The following is an 18,690-nucleotide window of genomic DNA, read 5'->3' on the forward strand; positions in this document are numbered from 1 at the left end:
CACCCTTACCACATATTATTACAACAAATTAATAAATCTGAATTGAATACTAAATACAGAGAACTGACACAGCTCTGTCCCTGACAGCTTTCTGCTCCCACCTGTGCATTACATTGTCTCTTGATTCTCAATGATAAATAAAACCATGAGCTGTAAGTAGGACAGGAGAGTTTACATAGAGCAGTGAAAAAAGCAAGCCTCTAAAGCCCTAAGTACCAAAATATCAGGATTCTTTGCAAAGTGTCCTAAAATAATGCACATGTGACTAACAAAGACTGCTGTTTCCAAATCCATGAATCGATGAAGTAAAGTACACATGGTGTAGGCAGAGAGATAACAGAAGCAGAAATATGGTGGTTTTAAGCAACCATTAAGTTGTGGAACAATTTTGTTTGTGAAGGTAAGCAGTAATGAAGGGTAATGCTTTAGTGAGGCTTTGTCCCATATAAAAACTTGTCCACACGTTCCACATTTCACCATTTGACTGTCAGGATTGAGATGCAGCATCAGAGAGATACAGGGCAAGTTTGTGTAGCATCTGACTTAAATCATAAATGTTACCTTGACATGGCAGTAACCCTCATTTTCCAGCTATCAGTATTTCAGATAGAAGACTTTTTAAAAGGAAAATCATTAATGATTGAGTTCAGTCTAGATATAATTAGAAGAAATTAAGATAATCATTTAGTGTTTGTACCAGTAAATAACAATTTCATTTTTAGAGGATTTTAGCTAGACAAGACTGAGGATTGAGATTCCTTAACTACTGTTCGGTGTTTGCTAGCACTTAAGATAAATTACCTTTTTACTAGAAATTACAAAGATACTGATTCAGAACAGAGTTTTGTCCTTTAAAAAGATATCTGGGATGTCCAAATTATGTAGACAAATGGGTTTTAGGGTAAGCTAGGAAGGGCTTACTTGCTGGGAAGATTACAGAGAACTGCTTTATAGGAAATTCTGGTTAGCCAGAAGCGGATGATGAAGCCTGACCTGCTTACCAGAATAACCTGGGGATCTTCTCCAAAGCTTTAGATGCTCAATGGCTATCTGCCCAGTTTTTAGATGTGTCATCTGGTATTGCCTAATTTCTTACTTAGAAAATACCAGTTCACTTATTGGATGCTTGACCAATGGAATAGCTGTATCACATTACAGAGTGGCGTTTACAGGGTGAAAATAGAGGAGACATGCTAGCACAGTAAAAGGAAAAACACAGAAGTACATCAAACTAGGAAATCCCCTTAAATAGTCTATAACAATGGAACTGAATCTGCATCTTACAGTGGCATGGCTAACATGCTTGAGATATTAATGTACTGAATTTTTCTGACTTTCTGGCACAAAAGTGCTGTCATTTTCAAGCTGGAGATCTAAGGATCCTTATTAAATATTTGTGTAATTTTTATTACTCCAGGTTCTAATGAAAGGTTTTAAAAATGCCACATACTTGATATCACAGTCATCTTGGGTACTGGGGTTGTGAAAAGTTCAAATGCTATCCCCTGGTATCCCCTTTCTCTCTAGCACATTATGGCAGTGTGGAGTAGTTGAAATCAGTTTTCACTGTGAGATAGCATCAAGAAATGTATTGTCATTCTGTTTTAAATATGCACTTTTAAATAGGAGACTGTTCCATTTTTCTGTAAGGCACAGGAGGAAGGATCATGTCTTTGTGCTTATTTGTGTGAAGAACATAGTATGCCTTTGGTTGTGGTACCTTTGAAAAGCCATCATGTTTGAGCTCTCTCCCTTCCTTTCTATCCCATAACGTTTCCCATAATGTGAGGAAGGGGCAGGTGCTGTGGAAATATGTTCCCAAAATTCTATATACTTTTCTGAAGCCTTCTTAAATAAAGCCAGTCCCTTTGGTTTCAAGATCAAGCTAAAAATCCATGCAAAGTAGTCTCCCAGGAGACTTCCTGCACATCTTGAGTTCAGCAGGTTCAGAATGAAAAATGTCCTTGTTACAGAAAGTTTCTTCAGGTTTCCCTTTGAAAACAGTGGAAAAGTTTTAACTTCCATGGTAAGCCATAACTGGTGAAACATAGTTCTTCCAACTGTTAATTAACAGCTGGATTCATCGTTCTAAAGAGAAATGCACACTTGAAACAAAGAAGAGGCTTTCTTTAATAAGTAGCCTGTATTATATCGCTGGCCTCTACCACCACCTGATCACTACTATTACAAGATATTTATTCTATTTTTATATATTTAAATAAATATATATTTTATATATATTAAATATTTTTATTGTTGTTTGGCACTAAAACTTTGTAGTGAAGCACTAGAGGAACATAGCTTTTACTTAAACCCAGTATATTCTGATTGAAAACATACCCATAGAAGCATAGATCTCAGGGCTTCTAGGATTAGTTTTTATCTCCTTGTTTAATTCCTGCATAACCAGGCTGTAGATTTCCCCCAGTAATTCCACCATTGAGTCCAAAACCTCACAGTTGAACTAGAGCATGTCTTTTCAAAAGGCATCCAGTCATGATTCAATGACTCCAAGTAACGGAGAATTTACAGCATGCTTTGTAGCAACTGTTCCAATGGTTCATTACTTTCACTCTGCCTTATTTCTAGTTTCAAATCCTGCAAACCTCAGCTTCTAACAACTGGACCTTCTGATGCTTGTAAGACTGAAGAGCTTTCTACAATCAGCTCCATGGAAGCGCAAGAAAGGGACTCTTCAAGAATAAAAGCAGTGCAAGCCTTTTTTCTTCATACTTTTAGGAATTTTAGTGGAATTAGCAGAATTTTCTCCATTACCAAGACAACAGAATTTGGCTAATTTATTCTACTACAGTAACAGATACAACAAGAAATTCTCCTGCAGCATACAGGCATGGTTCAAAGCTCACTGAAATCAGTTCAAAGTTCTTCATGTCTTCAGCAGGATTTGCATCATGCTTGAAGGAACCTAGAACTGCATAGCCGAATAAACTTTGAAATACAAATGTCTCCACAAGTAATATAGAATGAAAGCACTTTAAAAGGCACGGCCATTGTGCTGGTCTCATGACATGATACTAGATCAAAGGACAGAACCTAATCAGGTCTATCTGAACTGATAGATCATAAATGTGGTGAAAGATGGGCAAGTGAGGAGTCTTAATTTATTTTTACTTAAATGTTCAAATCCTCCAATTGAGGTAGAAGAGAGCAGAGGAAGGGCAGCTCACTTCTGTACTTCAAGAGCAATATAATCTTCATTTCAATGGCTGTATGTAACAAAAGCCTTGACTGTAACAGTAATTTGCAGTAAATCTCTACAATTACAGCAGAGATTCCAAGAATTACCAGTTCTGCTGCTCATTCATGAAGGTAGAGTTTATTTCTGTGAGAGACTAAAGTAATGGTGTCATATTCGATTCAAAGTACTTAAAATATTGCATCATCAGGAAAACAGCAAAACTGGGAGGTCACCTTTTAGCTCCTCCTCAGCTAAATGCAGCTTGACCTTAAACTTTATTTTTACTTCATGCTTTAGGATCAAATAGTTGGGATTGTTCACATGTTTGATTTTGCATCCTAAAAGAATACATGCTGTTTGTAAGTGGGAGCCTCCAGTCCTTACACACCTGCTGCTCAAATGCAAGTGTCCAGACAGAAGAAGTACACTTTTTCCTTCTCCCTTACAAGAAAAGGTGCAAAGCAAGCTAAAGGAAAGAGTATAGTAGGATTTTTTCCCTATCTTTGACATCAGACGTGTCTGGTTCTGCATCACATCCTCACCTAATTGTGCCTAGCTTTCTGCATTCAGGATCCTTCCATTTGCAACCTCTGCAGTCACTCTACGTGGTCACTAACAGTTGACTGGCTCGACGTATACATCTACCATAGAACCCAAATTCAGGCAACTGACCAACTCCACTTTGGAACAAGGAGTGAAGTTTGCAATTAGCACATTTATTCAAATCAAGAGTGTTTTAATAAGGCAAATAAATGGCCATCATTCTCTCCTGACATGCTAAGTCTCAGAGCAACTAGTCTGCAGATGGTTCACACTTAAGGGTATTTCAGCAGCTGTGGAAAGACAAAAGAGTGAGTCAAAAAATACAAGGAAGCAGAGGATACAAGAAGCTGCATCCTTGCTCTCCTATTCCAGTGCAAATGCAAAGGACTTAAAAAGCCTGCATTTGCATGGATATAATTGAGACCCATCATGATAACCTGTATTATCCTCCAGTAACTGCACTAACACTAATGGCACCCCATGGTATGTCAGAGCAGGAACAAGCCCTTGAGAAGCCTTCTGTCCATCTGACCCCAGCCTAAATAGCAATAAGCAAGCACATTTCAATGGTAAAGAATCTGCAGAATGAAACAAAGCCATCTTTTATTTCAGCGTTTACCTTGGTCTTTCTGGAGTCTATGTGCACTACAGCAATATGTGCTGTGGCAAATACTAGGCAAAAGAGATCAATTAAGCTTTGAGGCTTTACATCTTCACCAGATCTTGATGGTCTCCAGTTTCATTGCCTGCTCTCTGTCATTATTTGTGTGTGAGATGATAATAAAGTTAAGTCTTCCTTTGGGAAATACATTGCAATCAACTTGAGAGGTTTGCCTCTAACAGGGACCAGTCTGAATTTCACAGGGTTTTTACAAGGTGAATTCAGATTGTCACTTAGTTTGAGTTAAAACTAACAAATACACACACACATGTGTCACCCAGGATGGTCTTTTGGCACTTAAGACAGATTTGCATGTATTAGAGTAGTACAATTGTCTCTTCACCTGCAACTGGAACAAATGAGAAGGTGGTTTCCTGTCTGGATCAAGCCAGAATCTGTTCTAAAAGAACACATCAGCCGTGTTTCATCCTCTCAGATCTTAAACATGTAAAGTACATGTAGTGGTAAATTGTAAAGTTCCCATAGTGTTCTCTTCTGTAGCAATGTATAATAAGCCAGGCAGTTTATAGGACAGCCTTACAGCTGTCTGCTTGAATATTAATATTAGGAAAACACACTGAAGAGCACATTATTGAGGACTTACACATTTTTCACATTGATACTTAAAAGGTAAATGGAAATGGAAAGCACACTATTACAGTGATGATCTACAACTGTAATATACTTCAGAGATTCTAACCCTTACTTCTTATAATTGCTGTACCATGTGTGAATTCAATATGAACAAATATATGTTGAATGACACCTAAAAACTGTCATGAACTCTGACATAAGGCAATCTCCAACATACTTTTCCCTTTCTCTTTTAGAGGATGGCTGTTTAGGAGCCAAGAATATGCCATTAATCCTGTAGAAGCAATGCAAATCGGTCTGTGCTCTTGAAAAGGTAAGGGAATTCTACAGATATAACATTAGCAGCAAGAGAAATTACTTATTCCTGTCCTGTCCCTACCTGTGTTCAGTGGAGAGCACTCTTTCATGGGTCTGCATTGCTTTTTAGTTCATTTCAGAGGCATTTTGCTAGGGAAGGAGGATTTCCTAAAAGCAGAGTCACAGTTTTGCCTCCTGCAACACAGCACAGTTGCCTGACCCATTCATTTCCCTTTATTCTTAATGAAAAGCAATTTTCTTCACATTTACAAGACAGGGTTCTGTTCTATAAAGGGTATTTTAAGCAAGGTGGTAGCAACATACAGGCAAAATGAACTTTCTCCCTTTGCCATAACTTTCTCATCAGCTGACATAAATATAGGTTAAAGAGGAAAACAAAAGAGGTTTTTTATTGCCCCACAGTGTTTAAGATCTCTGCAATAATGCAGCAGACATGGACGGTAAAGGATTAGTGCATTGAAGTAAAAACACCGTGAGACCAGGCATAAATCTATTGCAGCTGTGAGAGTAAAGTGGCCATTCAGCATTGCCGTCCCAGGGAAAGACACAGTTGTCTCAAAGAGAGACCGTGTTTTTGCTGAGGCAAGTTGGTCATCATTACTATAGCCTCAATCATTAAAAGGCTACTGGAAAATTGCAGCTATTGAGGATTATTGTCTGGGATAAGGTCCTGTTTCAGAGTAACTGGTAGCTGGTGCTTCAACCAAATCCATGTCCTGATCACATCCCTCGGCAGTGAAGTGCAGATGAAACTCGTGCAGAAAGGTGAGCAGTCACCTTCAGCATGTGTGGTACTGAGCACAAAAGGTTACAAAAGCCCTTGACTTCTTGTCTTCCCTCCTCAAGTACCTGCCTGTATAAATCAATGTTGGGGGGCATCTGAAGCAGGCAGATGGGAAGTGCTTTGGGGAAAACATACTTTTAATTATAAAGAGAGATCTCCTAAAACATAGCTGAGTCTTCTAATTTGTGTTCTGGCTTTGTCCCATTATTCTCATTTCCTCTGGAAAAGTTCACTCTCCTGTCGTTTTGTTGTAATAAAATAATCTTATCCTTCTGGGATCTTATTTCCTTTCTCTGCTTAACCCCAGGGTATGTGCAGAGTCTCGAAACGCTCTGAATCAGACATTTCCTAACCCAAACTTGGGCGTGTATTTAAGTTTCTTATGAAAAAAAAGAAGTTTGGGTTTGTTGGTTTGGGGGTTTTTTATGCAATAACACATTTCAACAGACAGCTCTCATTCCAGCCACAGCAACCCCAGCCCACACTGAATGAGGAACTCACCATCAGCCTGAACAGAGATGATCTGAAGGATGAAGAAGGCAGATCCCACGCCCTGGAGAAAGGTGAGAGAGAAGCTCTGGGAGCCTGAAGCCATTGCCTTGCTTGCGAAGCCCTCAGCCGCAGGAGGTTGGCTGCCAAAGCTTTTCCTCTCTCCTCCTCTGCACTTTCGCAGCGGGGTCTGTGGTGATGATTTCAAGGAGCACTTTCCCTCGGCAGGAGCCTGCATCTTGGGTTTGTGCTGAAGCCGGGAGGGGTGGAAAAAGAAAGAGGGAGGGAGAGAGGAATCCTTGGCTTGGCTGATGTGAAGGGGAGGGGAAGGTTGGGGGGGGGGGGGGGGATGTCCAGCCAGCCGGGTTTGGGGAGAGGCTTTACCCAGCCTAGTCTGCAGGGCAGTGCATGCAGAGAGCTGGTGTGAAAAGTCACATCGCTCTGTTAGTGAATACCTAATGGAGCACGGTGTAAGCAATGTAAAAGCCAGGAGGGAGTGAAGAGGGGTGGAGGGGAGGAAGGACAAGAAACCCCTGTCTGAGAGAAGGGCAGCTAGGTAGCTGATGCTGGTATGTGGTGGGTTTGTGGGTTTAGCTGTGCATCTCTGGAGGGATAGGTTCAGATGTGGGGAGTGTTTTCTCTGCAACATGAAATCTGTCAGTGGTGCTGCTGAGGGCTGTAGGTCAGGGCTGCTGCAGGAAGACTGAGAGTCTTCAGGTAAAGGGGACAAATGGCAAGGGACCGTGGTGGCTGAGCCTCCCTGAAGATCAGGATTGGGATGGGTTAATCCTGCTCTTGCAGAACCCAGGTTCGGGATGGGCATAAGGAACTGAAGGTTGAAGTGGGAGTCTGTCAGTTGGTCTCTGTCAACATTCCGGACAAGCTGAATGGTGCTGGTCAAGTCTGAACCTCTGAAAGCAGCTGATAAAGGGAGTTTCCAGCTCCCACTAGCACTTAACAGCACTAACATCTGTCCTTTGTTCTCATTCATCCTATATTTGTCCCAAGACAACTCAAAACAAACCCCCAGAATAAGAGGAAACATCCTGGTAGTGATGCCAGGGTTTATTTCACTGAACAAATAAACTGAATAGTTTTGTGTTGCTGTTGGAACGGAGCAGGACCCAGAAATGCTGTTTGCATGTTCCCATCCGATTCTGCTTTTATTTCAGCTTCTTAACATTTTTTCCCTTCGAAATTTGAAGCTGGGGATAAAAAAAAGGAATAAAAATGCTAAATCTGCTTGAAACTCTGAGCCACCAGAACAGGAGTGAGGACCTGACCCTCCTCACTGCACACGACAAGGTGCTGGTAGGCAGCTGCAGGCGTCTTCTGATAAGAATGGACCTGCCAAGTGTTGGCTTCAGTCTGACTGAAATGACTGAAGCTCAGGAACTTCTGTATCTGATGCTGAAGGAAGCAAGTAACACCATAGTACTAGAAGCTTTAGAAATACCTGTTGGACTAATTTGGGCAGATAATGCTCTGATCCTGTTGGCTTTCAAAGGATCACAGCCTTCTCCCTTGTCTTTATGCCCACTGAACTTGCTGAGAGCTTTCAGAGTGGTAGCTCTGAATTTTCTGGTTTGCCAGAGAACAGGAGTGGAGCAGGTTTCTTTACATTGCCTTGCCAGCCTGACTGATAAGGAACACCTTCTGAATTAGAAGGATGGGCAGTTTCTTGCTCACTCCATCCTTAACATGAGACAGTTAATGTAACCATGTAAGTGCATTTCATACCAAGGGAAACTGTATGCTCTGTACAACAGAAATTAACATGCAACATGACAGAAAAGGCAAGGGAAAATGATAACATTCTTTTAATCTGTGTTTCTTTCACTGGTGGCATATCTAATGATGTAAAATACAATTTTAATCCCCTATATACCAACAATTCTACCCCTATTTTAACAAGCCGTGGACATAAAATGATGAGAGAAGATGATGAATCGACACACTTAGAGAGACAGCAAAGAGATGTTGTGAAACTCAGTAATTACCACCAGACACACAGACATAAACAGAGACTTGATGTGACCACAGCAATAGCTCCAGGTTTCCTTGACACTTGTCATAGGGCTGACGACTTTTTGGCCCCTTACTGTCCTCATGAGCTTGGACAAAGCAGCTGGAGGAAAGGACAGCATCTTCCTGACTTCCACCTAAAATTCCAAAGGTCTGTTGGATTAGTTTTGCTATAATTGGATCGTTTCCTTGTGTTGATATATGTGAAAGGCATGTTGCCACTCTGGCTTCTGTCTTGGAAAATCTCAGCTTGTATTCTTGAGTAGAACATCTTACTGATTTTAAAGAATTCCAACAGGCCACGGGATCTTTTCCTTGTTGAAAGCATGGAATAATCTGGCTTCTTCTTGTCATCCCATCTCAACCATAGAGTGTCTGTAAGGTAAGGACACTTAACAGTTATTAACCCAAAAATCCCTGCTCCTAATGCATTTTGGAAGGTTTACATAAAACTGGTTAGGTTTTGTATAGAAATGATGCACACATTGTTTTTTCTTGAAATCAAGATTAATCAGGCAAAAATCCTGCCTTTAGGTTTTGGGCTTCTTGGAACCAAAAGCTCAAAATGAGATTTGGAAATTAAGATGGTTAGGAACAGATACAACCTTTTGCTCAGAACCCCTGGCATTCACAGCACAACAGTGGCACACTGGTCAAACTATTCAGTGTACGATGTACAATGTATTATGACACATTACAAAAGATGGATTGTACGTGCATCTTTACACAGCTCCTAGATTGTGCCTTCCCTGGGAGCAGTGAATGTGCCAACAGTGATATTTTATAGAACAGTGCTTCACTATATGCAAACTTCTACATAGAGAGTAAAATGCGCGAAGGCAGCGGGCCATAAAGTATGTACATACACATATGAATGCACACACACAAAGCACTCAAGTGCTGTAAAGCACGCAATAACAGGGCATCTAGTACCTGAAGACCATCTATATACCTTTACATCTGGAATATGTCATTCACATTAGAGTGAATTTTTCAGTACCAAATGAAACACTTAAAGGAAATATAAACGAACAAAGACACATTTGAAAATAGGAACATGTTGTATTTACAATAGAGATTATTGTATTTGGTCTCTTCATATCTACTATGAGGAATATTCACTTTCTGCCATTAAAAATTCACATACTATAAACATTATAGATGCAAGGGCTCCAACTGTGCAAAGTCTAACACATGATCTTAAGCCTTTGCAAGATAGGGACCTAGGAGCCTAAGGCCTTGAGCAAACAGACACTCAGAAACATTTGCAATCTCAAGCAACGCAGGGAAGATGCTGGCAGATTTGTTAAAGTGCTGCAGCTGGCAAAGAATCTGGTCTTTGAGGAATGCTGGAAAGTCAAAGGAAAGGTCACTTTTCATATCAGAATAAAGCACAACAGAAATACATCTTCTGTTCAGTAAAAGATATCTCTCTGTCACTAAAGCAGGAAATTCTGTTTGTTTCTCTGCATAATGCAATATGATGTCAGACTGCATAATTTAGCTTAAAGAAATTAATTTAAATGAAATACAGGCTTTAGGTTTAATTCTCATCCTAAATCAGTTGTTTTTTCTTTTTTAAAGAGATCTACATTAATGTGTGATGAAGGTGGTGATTAAATTGCTGTAACCTGCGTGATTATTAGAATTTATCATGTAGTCTGGAGCTTCTGAAGTACTGTCTCCAAAAGAAGTAGAAAAGAGAGAAATACAGAAATAACTGAGGCATACAGCTGCATGCTGTCCACTCCGCTGCAGAGGCTGCACAAAGTGATGGCTCTACAGGATACCTCCAAAACCCTTTGTGGTGATCCATACCCAGGTATGAGTTATCATATCCAAGCTTTTAGATAGCTGTTGATACATGTAAATGTCATGAAATAGTTGACTTCCTACAGGCCAGACATGGTGGTGATGGCTCTCCCTAGATACAGTGTTGAGAACTGTGGAAACCAAGAGAATTTGGGTTCTACAGCTTGCTAATACTTCTGCACAACTTTTTCAGACTCCCTTCACATATAGATGGAGATAACTGTAACCAACTTTACATGCCATTCTGATATACCTTAGTAAATCAACCCAAGTTTCTTTATAGATACCTTTGTATTATCATGTCATTATTATGGGGGCTGACAGCTTTCCTGAAGTCTATGACTTGAGCTGCTGCTAGAAACAGGACACAAAGAGTTACGGTTTGGCTTGCCAAGCACCATGTAAAGGAATCTGAAATACCTAATAGACAATACAGCATTTACATACAAGCACTGCAGTGACTGACATCTCCTAAAGGGTATGGAGACTGTGTGACTGAAAGGCAGTCAGGAACCCTTGGTAGTACTGTACACCTATTGTGTTTAGGGATAGTACACCTACTGTACACTGGGATCCAAACTTATTCTGCAGCTGTATCCAAGCTTCTAACCCCCAAAAGCCAACTGGAGAAGGGAAAGCAAAAAAGAGGGAGAGAAAGATTTCTTTGTTTATAAAGAGGGAATTATTAAGTAACAGGAAGAGAGACAAACATTTTTCAGTGTCTGGCAGCCTGCAACAGCCGACTCGCTGCAGGGAACATACTCCTTTATTTATACAGAGTGTTTGCACCTAATTAAAGGAAAAGGTAGAAACGTGCAGCACTACCTGGAAGTAATTCAGGGAGCTGACAGGGGAAATAAAGGTAAAGGCATAAGCGCCACTTTGTGGGTGGTGTGTCTAACACAGGGACCTGTGTCCCAGTGCTGCTGACCCTGAGAAAGAGCGATTCTTACACTTGTTAGGGGGGTCAGGTGTTGTCATAGGACAGGCCACACCTCATATAAATCATTGTAAAATCATATAAATCAGTGTAAAAATCACACTTCATTTCTTGATGACGGAGCAGTCTCAAGAAAAGCATGAAGGTAGCTGGCCATGCATCAGCAGGCACAGGATGAGTGGTGCACAAAATTAACTCCCTTCTTTTTCCTGACCAGCAGAGGTAAACCAAATGTCTGCCTGGCTTTGGTCAGTGGTATCTGACCAGGGGGAATGCAGTAACTTTTCCTTTCTTCTTTTCCTGCAAGCTTGCAGCAGTTTAATGGGTGAAAATTACGTAGCAGTGTAAAAGAATGCTCCAGTTTTGCGGTAGGGTTTCTCTTTGGTCCTTGTGAGCATCTGTAAAAGTCTGAGTAGAGACAGAGTCTAATACCTTGCCTCGATTCCCACCTTCAGCCTTCAGATAAGCCACTCCCAGTTTTGCCCTCCTTTTCTTACACCCTCTAACCTTCACCAGCCATCATCTTCAGTTAGATGCAGTTAAATTCAAGGTTACCTGCATCTGCTTAGTTGGTACTTGCTGTCTGCCTCAGGCTGGGGCTGTGACTCATCTTCTCGCTGGGCACCAACCAGAGGAAAGACAGTCCCTTTCTGCAGATCTCGCTGATGCTTGGAACCTCCTCTGAAGCAGTGTCCACACAAACACCCATACCTGCATCAGTGCGGTGCCACACTGCAGCATTGCTATGAGATATACTTCGCTGGACACACACAGTCAACATGGGCCAACAAGCAACAGTTGAACTCCAGCATTTGTCACAGATCCCAAGACCTTCTCTATCCACTCCCATCTTGAGTCCCTCGACACCCATGAGTCCCATTACACAGAGACCCAGGAATACTACAGGGCCAGAGCACCCATGGCAGGAAGAGTTTGGCTCCAGCAAATTCATAAGCTCCAGCAGCTCAGCTTTGCTTTCCAAAGGCACAGGTCTAGTTCTCCCTTTTGCAAACAGAACCTTGTGAATACGGAGAAGGTGTGCAGAAAACTTGAAGTGGCATCTCTCAGAGCTGGAAATGCTCCCAAACAGGGCTGTGGGAAGTCCACTAGGCCACGTCTGTGGTGTTTGTCATGCTTCCAGCATCGCAATTAATGTGCCATTTATTTTACCTGTCACCTCATATTTTGACTTTTGTGTCTCAGCCTCCTAAAAGTTTGTTTAACTCCATTATAATGTATGTTCCCTGGTCCCTAAGGCACCCTTAATTTCTCATTAGCCGTTAGCTCTGCCCTCTAGTGCTGCATGCGACACAACTGGATGCTGTGTTACAGACCCATGGCTTTGGATAAAGCTCAGCTGGTGTTTAAAAGCTGAGTGGTCAGATGCTAAACGGCCAAAAATCTACATATTGACTCAATTTGTTTGACGTTTTAGTGCACAGCCTCTGAAATACAGCCCACCTAAACCCCAGCATTTCACAATACCAACTGGGTCAACTGAAGTTAGTTTATTGCATGCTTATGTGGCTCTGATCCACTCCACAGATTCTCGGCTGCTGGGGATGTGACCAAGAACAAATCACAACTGAGGAAGTTCTTTATCTCAGTGCCTGTAGATCAAGGTCAAGGTGGAACAAAGGCTGAGCCAAACAGAGCACTGGGCTCTGCTGAAGCAAAAGGTTTTTAGGCAGGCTGTCACAGTAAACAGACATGATACACCTAAATCAGCATCTGGGACCTAAGATGCTCCATTCCACTCTCCTCATATCTTGCAGAGAGGTATGAAAGAGATCCAGCTGTGAAAGCTAAGTGTGCTAACTGGAGGAAGGGAAAATGGGGAGTGTGGAAGGGTATTTCCTTCCCAGGTATGAATGGGCATCTGTGACCATAAAGACTTAAAGCTTCTTCAGTGTTTGCCTTTCTCATATGCTCTGCTGTCCTACTAAAAAGTTAGAGCGACCTTAGTAATGGCATGCTTGGCGTCTTAGCTCCAAGATGCTCAGTTCCACTCTCCTCAAGTACCTGCATACCTTGGAGAGAGGTGTGAAAGAGGTCCAACTGTGAAAGCTGCTGAGTGATGTTTTATTCAAAGATCCTTAAGGAATTAGCATGAGAGAGTAGATTGGAAAAGCTAATGTGGATGCAGATGGTACCAAACCACTGTGGGAGTCTGGGGCACTGATGCATGGAGAGAAGAATAGAAGATCAAGCTCTTCAGGTCTTTCCCTGGGGCAGCCTAATTCCTGTTTTCTCAATTCCCCCCCACATCCCTGCCCACTGTGGCTTCCCATCTTTTTGTCAGTTTTTTCTCAGTCTCTTCTCCTGCATCTTGTCTCCAACTCTTCAGCTTGTGAGACTTATGCAGACACTCAGCTCTTGCAGCAGCAAGAAGGTTGAAGAAGTAGGGCCAGATTTGCTGGACAGACACAGGGCCAAGAAAAGTGCAGTTGACTTAAAGCCAATGTCAGGGTGTTGTGCAACGTGAAGGTATGAGCAGGGGGCAGCTGTGTTGGGCTGTATGATGATACTGAGAACGTTGTTACAAAGATCAAATACTTAAGCAGCTTACAGCAGCAGACCTACCTGCCACCAGTTTTACAATGGCCAGGTTACGCTTTGGGAACACCATCTTGCATCTTCTCCCTCTCAATGCAACATTCCAGTTTGTGTCAGGGAAAGTGGATACACAATATTCAAACCATAATCACTGGCCAGATACCATCCACAACATCTAAAGTTCCCTTACAGTAAGTCCAGTTGTCAGGAGCTGATTAACACTTAAACAGCTGTTAAAGTGTGCCCTACAAGCCATAGGGACAGCTGAAGTTGGGCAACAACCTAATTTGTGTACCAAACTCAATAACTGGTTTTAACAGTCTGTGAGTCAGCCCCTTGAACTGGTCAGCTCTTGCAAACAGGTTTGAGTTGAATAATGGGAAGTATTGTAATTGGTGTATCCCCAAATGTAAGGCTACTGACATTGCAACCATCATGTTTTATTGCTCAAGACACAAATAGTAGTGGGCTATTATTGGCTACAAAATACACATATGTTGTTATGTTAATTTTAAACTGACATAAAAACACACACTTTTAGCAGTGGAAGTAGCCAGGATATTTATTTATTGAAATATTTATTAAAAAAGAAAAGAAGTATTCTCCCTCATTTGGGGAAACAAAAACCAACACTGTATGTCCTCAAAGAATTGATCATTTTAGCTCTATAAGTAAACCTGTAGTAACTCTGGATGCCTGGGCCAGTCCAGAGGCTGAATATTGCTATTGAGGAGATGACTCATTTTGTTTTGAATATATAAATTGTATATTTCATTTGCAGATGAAATCGAACCGTGCCCTGGAGTTTGGAACATCTGCAGTTTGTAACTGCACAAAGAGGCTGGTGGAACTGAATCAAAACAGAAGCTTTTTGTGTGTACGTGCATGCGTGCAGGCACACGCACACATGGGTGTGCTCGTGTGGGTCTATGAGACAGAGGCAAGGAGAGAACGAAAGAGAAGCATTTTCCTTGCTCCTTTATTTCTGCAGCTCAGGACCTGGCAATAGGTGATTTCCAGGCACAGATCTAATGTTGCAGACCTCATCATATGCTGATACCTCCACAGTTAGATTTGTAGCTAAAGCTTCCCGCTTGGAGAACTTTCTTCTGTGCATCTTATGAGCATGTGATGTGTTTCAGTAAATGCCTGATAAAGATGCTCTAACGCATGAAATGAGACTAGAGTTAAAGCTCAGTATTTGCAAAAAAAACCAATTATGGAATAGGAAGGTAATTTTTGAAGGTAACTGATAAAATATTTGAATAAATAAACCAGTATTTTATAGTACAATAAATATTACCTGAGGCACTGCTGACCAAACTACTTTATTAAAAGCTGGTTTGAAATCAGCAGTGCAATGTATTTACTGACCAATGGATAGTGCCTAAAATAAGACCTGCTCATTCTGTTTCAGTCTATGATTATAGAGTATTTACCAATCCATCTTTTCTCTTTATCTGACTGGTTTTTTGTGGTGTCTTTCAGTTTGTTTGTTGCCCTTGTGGAGCATATACTTACTAATAAGACAAGCAATCTTCAGGAAGGAGAGATGAATGCATGAGAGCTTTGCAAATGAATGCAAGTCCAAATATTCTGTGCCTCTGAATGCAATAGAGAGAGGTTTATTATTTTAGTGTTTCAACATTCTTTATTAGTCAGAGTTGTACCACAAGAACATTCTTGGCTTTCCATCCAAGTCACAATATTGCTGTTTCTATGGGTCTCCTTAGACTTCTCTGGTTTCTTGTTCAGCCCTCAGTGAGAATCCTTCCATCCAGGTAGAGTGTATAAGAAACCTTTTATTTTGGGCTTTGCATTTGAAATCTGGGGGATAAAAATTCCTGTTGTTTACCCTAGATTAAATATGGCTCACCAACTAAGTATAGCAGAGGTAAATCCAGCCTCCTGAACCATGTACAGAACTTACTAACGCTCTTTGTTCCATAGGGACACAGGATGCACAGAGTGGCTAAACAGGGTACTAAACATGATGCATCTATTTCACAAGCTGTAAGAAAGAGTAGATGAATGTTATAGCCAGAAATCTTGCAAATTCACTGACAGATCTGAAAGGAGATGGGAGGAAGTTCAATGTACATTAAGTAGGAAAACTTGGGTTTTGGGGGCAGAGACAGAAACATCTAAAAGTCTAATAAAAGAGAGAAGAAGGAAAAGACCATTCTACATCAAATGATGGGGATAGGAATGCCACAAGAGACACACTAGAAAAAATATACAGAGGGATGAAATTGGAAGAAATTCTAAAAATGAGAACTTTCTACTTTGAAGAAATAGCCAGAATTCAGTGTGTTTTGCTGAACTGTTCCTTCAAGCCTTCTGAAAGTCAGACACCACATATAGCCAGGCTATAGAAGAGCAGACAGTGACAGTCCTCAGCAGAGATACATACCTGCTAAAGGAAACAACTTTTTCAGGTTTCATTTCAGACCTAAGAACTTAAAGAGTGTTCCTCCAACCCAACACTCAAAGATCTCTGAATTTCAAGTTAACTTGGCCCTCCAGAAGACACATATATGCAGAACATCATGAGCATGCAGCATTCCAAAGCTTGAGAACACCTAGTCTCCAAAGGTCCATGTGCTGCTGACCATTTGCCTAGGCAGGGCTAATCCTTGGTTAAATACTGGCACAGCTTCAAATCATTCATTACAGATACAGAGCTATTTATGGTGCTGATAGCTTCCAGAGCCCCAGAGCAGCTGCTGTACTAAAAGGGTAGGTACAGGCAGGATGAGGTTTCCTCTTTGTTTGCTTTGCTTTCTCTCTTTTGCTATGTCTGTGAACACTGCCAGCCTCCTACTTCATCTCTCTTTCCACCCTTGTTTTCCTTTGTTTTCTATTTCATATATTGCTATCCCTCCTACCCTAACTCCTAACTAAAAACTTCTCACGTTTTTATTCATATTAATTTGTTCACTTTCTTACTTCTGTCATTCCACCCTGACCTACAAAAAGTAAAACCAAAGATGAAGGGAACAAGATGAAGGGTTGTGACTCTACTGAGTTATTGCACATCTGATGCTGTTTGGTACGTGAAGCCTTAGCATAGGGCTGGGGCTTGACTTGAGAAATAGCAATTTTTAGTTGGAAAAGAGAAAGCAGCTTTCTAACACACGTGGTTTCTGAGAAAACATTATCTGAGCATACCCTGAAGGCTCGGAAACCAAAGGCAAATAAAAGGAACCTCAGATTGATTCTTTTTAAGCCAGAAGGCAAATAAAAAGGAACTCCAAATTGATTATTTTTAAGCCACCCTCATCACATATGAGTTTGGAACACTTAGCACTGGCAACACTGCAACACAGATCAAGTGTAGGATTTGCCAAAACTCAGTCTGAGTTTACTCCATACATTTGCTTCCTCTTCTACTCTTACCTGTTTATTAGTGCAGGATTTCTGAAGACTCACCATTGAAACCTATCACCAGCAAACCAGCAGTGTGCACCCTGAAAACTGTGAAAAGAAGCAGCAGTGACTGAAACAAGGAATAGAGGTGTTTTGGGAATGCTGTGCTTCCTCCCTTCTCAATTCCTAAATGAGGATGGGTGCTGATTTCTGCTCCGAAACCCACATGCTCTTCTGCCTCCTTTCTAGGGCACATGTCCTTGTGTGGCCACAAATAGCAAATGATGACAAACATGAGTGGTACTGTGACAGTGCAGGTAAGTGGTGAACATGATTGGTTCTCAGGTTCCTGAGGGTGAGAAGGGCACATGCTAAGCCAAAACACCATCTTCCTCCTGGGTCTGGAGGGGATTTGGTTTCCTCCAATTTGCTTTGATTCACTTTTAACAGCCCTAACAATGCCTCAGATATGGCCTAGCTTAAATGAGAAACTTCTCCAAATTGTGATGTACAAAAAGTGTTTAACTCTCATCTTCTATTTTGTTTTGTAAGGAGAGGGAGCAGCGGCATCAAAAAATAACACAGGTTGCAAGTGTTGCCTGTTCTTAGTTGTTTCCTTCTGTTTGTGCAGCTAAGGTGTCTGGCACCCTGCTAGTAGGTGTCATGGTATTTTTTGTCTTATTAACATGCTGGAAAACACACAAAGTGCTCCTCTCTGTGCAGCTTCTACCTAATTTTTCAATCATTTTCAGGCATGAATCCATCCATTCCACTCTAAGCTGATCTAAAGCTCAGAAATCAGAAACAGTGAAATCCATACAGGAAATAGCATACAATGAAGAAAACCAGCTATTTACAATTACAGAGACTGGGTTTTTCCAAGAAACCCTGATTTGTGTATTCTTCTGCCCACAGTGTTTCAGTGTCTGCACTGGATATTTTGATGGATCTGAACTGGAATGACGTTCAACACAGAAGAGACAGAAACAAGTGCAGAAACCTTGGCAGTGCTGCTGTTGGCTGTTTGCTGGTGGCGAGGATATGGAGACTAATCAACAGTGTAGTTCAGGACACGGTGAGTTAGGGCTTAATTCCTGAGAGTAAGCCATGGAAAGGATTCAGCAATCCCTGTCCAAACTGAGCCTAACACGAGAGATTTATGGGTGTATCATAGCAATGCATGCCCACTATGAACATATGTATGTAGTGAGGAAGCTGGATGTTTCTGAAGCCTCAGCAATACTAGGAGAACACAGATTCAGGTTCACCTTTCCAGAAGTGCATCAAGCTCTTCTGCATGTTAACATCACCCTGTTCTTCCTCTATGTGCAGGCACACCTCCTGAACCTTCTTGTCATTTTGAAGCTTTCCTATTACTGGGTAAATAGGGATAAAACGGA

The 18,690-nt window shown here is 41.3% G+C and overlaps 1 protein-coding gene across 1 annotated transcript in view; it reads right to left on the reverse strand.

The window, feature by feature from the left end:
* SUSD5 (sushi domain containing 5) overlaps positions 1 to 6,835 on the reverse strand; it is a 37,657-nt gene extending 30,822 nt beyond the window's left edge. Inside the window, exon 1 of the mRNA XM_005143748.4 lies at positions 6,601 to 6,835. Coding sequence (XP_005143805.3) covers positions 6,601 to 6,826 — 226 coding nt within the window. The 5' untranslated portion in view covers positions 6,827 to 6,835. The remainder of the gene's footprint in view (positions 1 to 6,600) is intronic.
* Between the last annotated feature and the right edge of the window lie 11,855 nt (positions 6,836 to 18,690).

This window comes from Melopsittacus undulatus, chromosome 1, assembly GCF_012275295.1.
Source record: "Melopsittacus undulatus isolate bMelUnd1 chromosome 1, bMelUnd1.mat.Z, whole genome shotgun sequence".
NCBI lineage: Eukaryota > Metazoa > Chordata > Aves > Psittaciformes > Psittaculidae > Melopsittacus > Melopsittacus undulatus.